Source organism: Musca vetustissima, unplaced genomic scaffold, assembly GCF_032173495.1.
Source record: "Musca vetustissima isolate MV318-11 ecotype Yass unplaced genomic scaffold, APGP_CSIRO_Mvet_v1 utg6219, whole genome shotgun sequence".
Taxonomy (NCBI): Eukaryota; Metazoa; Arthropoda; class Insecta; order Diptera; family Muscidae; genus Musca; species Musca vetustissima.
The window spans coordinates 6,051-11,659 of NW_026880924.1; the positions used below are offsets into that span (position 1 = coordinate 6,051).

Here is a 5,609-nt window from a genome sequence, read left to right on the forward strand (position 1 = left end):
AATAATTTGAAAAGTCCACGCCTAATTATAGGCCTCGAAAAAATATTTCTTGTATGATGTAGGGTATCAATTTTTATTGGTTGTGTTCTCCAACCTAAATGTAGTATTGAGTATCTCTGTCCTCTGCCACGTGCCAGCTGCCACTTTTATTCTTATCCTTTGATCTAAACGTGTAAACATTCATTGGAAGTGGCATTTTCAATTACCCAAATTGATTGGCGACAGTTGCAAGACCGAACCGCAAAGTGCGAAGTGGAAAAAAATGTTCGGCAGTTCATCTAACGAATAAAAATTTCTCTACCAAAAAAAAAAATGTGTCCACATTACATGAAAATTGCCAGCGTAAAATTATATAAAAATCATCCAAAGGGTATGTTGAGAGATTAAGACCTTCTGCCCTCCATTTTACTGAAAAGAGGATTCCAGGGCTAAAATCGAACCCGATGTTTCTAGAATCTTAAATAAAGACACAATGACAGATGGATTTCTTCTTAAAATATCAAAGAAAATACTTTTGCCGATGCAAAGGTACACATGGAGAGTGGAAAGCATCGCACCGACATACTCAAGGGTTTCTGTGAACGGGTAATAAGTATCAGAACTATGCGACGCAATTTCGGATTACAAATATACCAATTGCAGCTGAAAACTATGACTCAAGGATATTAAATAATCAATATGGTGGTTACTAAGATAATTAGGAAGGAAGGGAATTTATTCCTACATTTTCAGCCACCAAAAAAATTTTTTCCTTCCAACTTTTACGTCATATTATTGAAACCCTATCAATTATTGTAAATTATTCGCCAATTAGAAAAGTTCGGCCAAACATTTGGCACAACATTTTATATAATCGCTTAATAGCCTAAGGAACTCTTAACTAACGACGAGAATCGTCCAGCAATTATAAACTTTTAATTAAGATATAATCGAACTATAAAAAGACCAGCGGATGGGACACTTCATTATTAGTTCTTCTTAGCTGCGAAGTGATACACTAAAGTTGAAAATTAAATATCCGAAATGTTCTTGCGTTTTCTATCGCGCAACAATCCTTTGGAGGAATATTATTTTTATGTTCCGAAAATTTGCCTACAATTAATGGGATTTTGGCCGGGATCAACGGCCTCAAAACGTATACGTTTCTGGGCCATATTTAATTTTTTCATACTCCTAATTGGTGTGGTAACCGAACTTCATGCTGGTTTTTCGTATCTAAGTTATAATTTGGAGAAGGGTCTGGATACTCTCTGTCCAGCGGGTACCTCAACTGTTACTGTACTCAAAATGATCTTGATATCATATTATCGTCAAGATTTGGAATTGGTGTTGAAGAAAATGCATCGCATGCTCTATGGGTGTCAGGAGAAAGATGAACAACATCGTGTGATTTATAATGGTATCATTCGGAAATCTTCGGTTATGGCAACCCGTGTCAATTTTGCTCCATTTTTGGCGGGATTTATAACCTGTACAGCGTACAATTTGAAGCCATTAATTTTGGTGTGGATTTTCTGGTCCAAGGGAAAGGAGTTGATGTGGCTAACACCTTTCAATATGACGTAAGTATTGTGAAATAAAGGACCAGCTAATAATTACTTGTGTAGGGCTAGGCAAGGTTTTAGTTAAGTGCCAAGTGACAATCGAAACTAAAAATAGGGGTTTTATAGGCTCTGAAAACTCCCTAGGAGATTTTCGTCGTAGTTGAGTCATAAACAATGTTCACGTATCGAACATCGTGATAGTGAATGTCTTACTGTGGGTCTCTTGTGTAAAGGAGGGAATATAATGTTAAACGAGGGATCTGTTATCTTACGCGTATATTGTCTGCGGAATGAAAGCACATATTTTACAATCGGTGTGATCCTTAAGAACTAAGTATTACATTATGACTTAACTTATCTTAGACTAATGTGTAACAGAGAGAGAGAGAGAGTGCGTGAACCCATCTGACATATCACACCTTTGTCTGTCGGCTTCTTCTTCCAGCCTGAACCATTGACAATAGCCTTCCTCATCTTCTCCGCATTTTGGCCTCTCGTTCCATCTTTAAGGCTGGACACCTCTTCTTCAAACATTATCGATTCCAATATTGTTACTCACTAGTATTACATTATGACTTAACCTATCTTAGACTAATGTGTAACAGAGAGAGAGAGAGTGCGTGAACCGATCTGACATATCACACCTTTGTCTGTCGGCTTCTTCTTCTTCTTATAGCCTGAATCATTGACAATAGCCTTCATCAGCTTCTCCGCATTTTTGGCCTTTCGTTCCATCTTTATGGCGGGACAATCCTCTTCTTCAAATATTGACGTAGATTCCAATATTGTTACTCACCAGATTGAAGCTAAAGGAACTAGAGAAACGAAAGAACGGAAGCTAGAACCGGTCGTTCATATTGCGGAATTTGTTCGTTCAGGAACGACTCGACTCTACCAAAATTATTTAGTTCATATGGTCGGCGATGAAACTAGTGTATTATCTCCAGCGGACGCCTAGTGTAACATGTCGGAATTCCATACAAGCGACTTACTTAGTTAGCTGGCTTGGGACAGAACGTTTGTTTCATAAATCGATCTTAAAATAGATTTCCAGACGCGTCGATCTTGTGTGCGCGTCGATATGTTATCTTCCACTTGGTATTTCCATCTTATTCTTGGCCTTCCCCTTCTGCGTGAACCATCAATAGGCTAGCTTTATTTGTCCTTTTGAGCTGCGGCATCCTCATCCATTCGCACAACATACCCTAGTCGCTGCAGCTCGATCCGTCTGACTATATCGATGACTTTGTATAGATAGTATAGCTCATTATCGATATTCACCTCAGACACAGATCGGCCGTAGATTTTCCGGAGAAATTTTCTCTCAAAACACTCGAAGAGCTGCCTCCTCTGCTTGCGGAAGAACCCATGCTTCATATCCATACAACAACACGGATAGTATCAGTTACAGACAGACTCACTTTGGTAGACTTCTTCTAAATCATGCGCACGAACTTCAGTCTGTATTAGTGTCAACTGAGAAGAAAGTCTATCCGGTGAAGTAATCGGAAGTAGAGGTTTAGCTTCTGCATGATGACTTGAGCGGACAAAGCGAGGTGGAGTGGTTGGTAAGAATAAGTCGTTAATTTCGAATAATCCAACATTAAGGACGAAAATATAAATGGGGCACCGTTAAGAAAACCGATTGGAAAGATAACGGTGGTACCTGAATGCGATCACTTAGCTCATTTTTTAACAAACCAGTCGTAATATATGTCTCACAATCTCTACATACATTCATTTCTCGATTTCAGCATGCCCAAATTTCTGCTGGAAGGTCCACTCTATCCCTTGGCCTATATTTTCACAGCCTATACCGGATATGTGACCATCTTTACTTTTGGTGGTTCCGATGCCCTATACTTTGAATATTGTACCCATATTGCTACGCTATTGAAAATGTTACAAGCCGATGTGAAATTATTGTTTCGGAAATATGAAGAGAAATTAACTCTAACCCCTTCGGAAGCAGCCTATGTAGAGGAACAGCTGATTTTAATTATAAAACGTCATAATGTCATTATCGAAATGACCCACTTCTTTCGGAAACGTTATAGCATTATAACGCTGGCCCATTTCGTATCGGCTAGTATGGTAATTGGGGCGAGTATTTTTGAAATGTTGACGGTAAGAGAGGGGGAGTGAGAGAAACACGATTGAAGAGAGAGAGAGAGAGAGCAAATTTAAAATTGATATTTTTCTCTTTCTCCCAAAAAAAAAGTATACCGGTTTTGGTCGCTTCATTTATTTGGGTTACACTGTGGCAGCCCTGTCTCAGTTGGCGGTCTATTGTTATGGCGGAACTTTGGTGGCTGAAAATGTAAGAATAAATCCCATACTTATTTTCTTCAAATTATTTCATTTATCATCTCCCAGAGCATTTATTTAGCCACCGTGGTTTTCAAATGCAATTGGTATATTTGCAATCCGAAATTGCGTCGCATAATCCTGATGATTATTATCCGTTCACAGAAACCGCTGAGTATGTCGGTGCCATTCTTTTCACCCTCCATGAGTACCTTTGCATCGGTAAGAGAATTTTCTTTTCATTTCAAGAAGAAATCCATCTGTCATCATGTCTTTATTTTAGATTCTACAAACATCGGGTTCGATTATAGCTCTGGCATCCTCATTTCAGTAAAATGGAGGGCATAAGGTCTTAATCTCTCAACATAATATTTGACACCTAGAAAGGCACAAAAGTAGTTGAAATATCTAGAAGTTTTATTCACAAATAAAAAAACAGTCACCAAAAATATTCCTCTAAAAAAATTCACCACTGATATTGGAAATTATAAGTATAGCTTACCACAAGATGGACTTATCGTATCTAAATAACAAGCAGAAGAACTTTTAAAATGCCTCGAAGAAAGAAGCAGCGTACCTAAAGAATAGCACTTCTGAATCGTCATTAAAAGATAAGCGACGACTGCGTAGGGACACGACGTAAGTGACCTAGAAGCAACGGGAGATCAATGAATTTTTTCTAGCAGGTCAGTTCTACTTCAAAAGAGTCTTAAAGAAGAATCTCAATAATTAGAGAAGACATAAATAAAGCCAAAATGTTTCCAAACCCAAATCTATTTACACGTTCAATGTACGCATTTGAAATGCATTATAGTTTTATGTATTAAAATGTAGGTTTAGAGTTAAGAAGATATTATAAATAAAATGAGCTCACCTTGAACCGCAGAAGCATCAACACCATATGTTTCTTTTTTCATAGCTTTTTCCCGCCACACCTCGTGATGAGCATAGGAGTCGGCTCATCAGCTAAAGATACTAAAGTTTGCCTTGAAGGAAGGTTGCAGCCATTACATTACAAGGTCTCGAACTTTAGCCCGTGTTGACGACAAACGAGTAGATAGCACAGGTAGTAATTTTACAGCAGCTGAAGATGCTAAAATTGGTCTTGATGGAAGGTTGCAGTCTCGGCAAGTTTCAAAAAAGAGACCTATAGCTGCCGGATTGAGTCCGTGTTGGTGGCAACAGCCAGCAAGATTAAGTTGTCGAAGTTTGCCTTGAAGGATGCAATTCAACTAGTCCTAAAAGTCTCTAACATCAGTCCGAATTTGAGACTACTAAGGAGATAGCACAGGCGTAAAATATTTCAGCAACTAAAGATGCCAAAGTTTGTCTTGATGCAGTCATTAGACACTCAGTTTCAAAGAGTCTTAAACGTCTCGATTTTCAGTCTGAATTAGTTGCAACTGATGAGATAACTTAGGCGGAATGTATTGGAGCTGCTAAAGATGGAGTTCAAAATACTTTGAACAGAATTTTATGTTACAGAAGATTTGATCGTTGAAGTGTTTTAAAATCCCACCTATCGGAGCCCTTCAATACGAGGATTCAGACAAGGTGACCGTTTGTCGTGTGATCTTTTTAACATCCTGCTGGAAAAGGTCATACGAGACGCAAAGGTGAACAGAAATGGCACTCTGTACACAACACATGTTACTCGCCTACGCCGATGACATGGACATAATGGGTCGAACATTGCGAACGGTAACAACAACCTTTGAACAAATTGAAAAGGAGTCTGCCAACGTGGGTCTAGCAGTA

General features: G+C 38.6%; 1 protein-coding gene across 1 annotated transcript; it reads left to right on the forward strand.

Moving 5' to 3' along the window:
* Positions 1–1,020: 1,020 nt before the first annotated feature.
* Positions 1,021–4,185, forward strand: LOC133326881 (odorant receptor 10a). Its single transcript, XM_061535493.1, has 5 exons — positions 1,021–1,562; positions 3,299–3,671; positions 3,766–3,864; positions 3,921–4,073; positions 4,135–4,185. Exons 1-5 carry the CDS (start codon positions 1,024–1,026, stop codon positions 4,183–4,185), a joined length of 1,215 nt encoding a protein of 404 aa, XP_061391477.1. The 5' UTR covers positions 1,021–1,023.
* Positions 4,186–5,609: the final 1,424 nt, after the last annotated feature.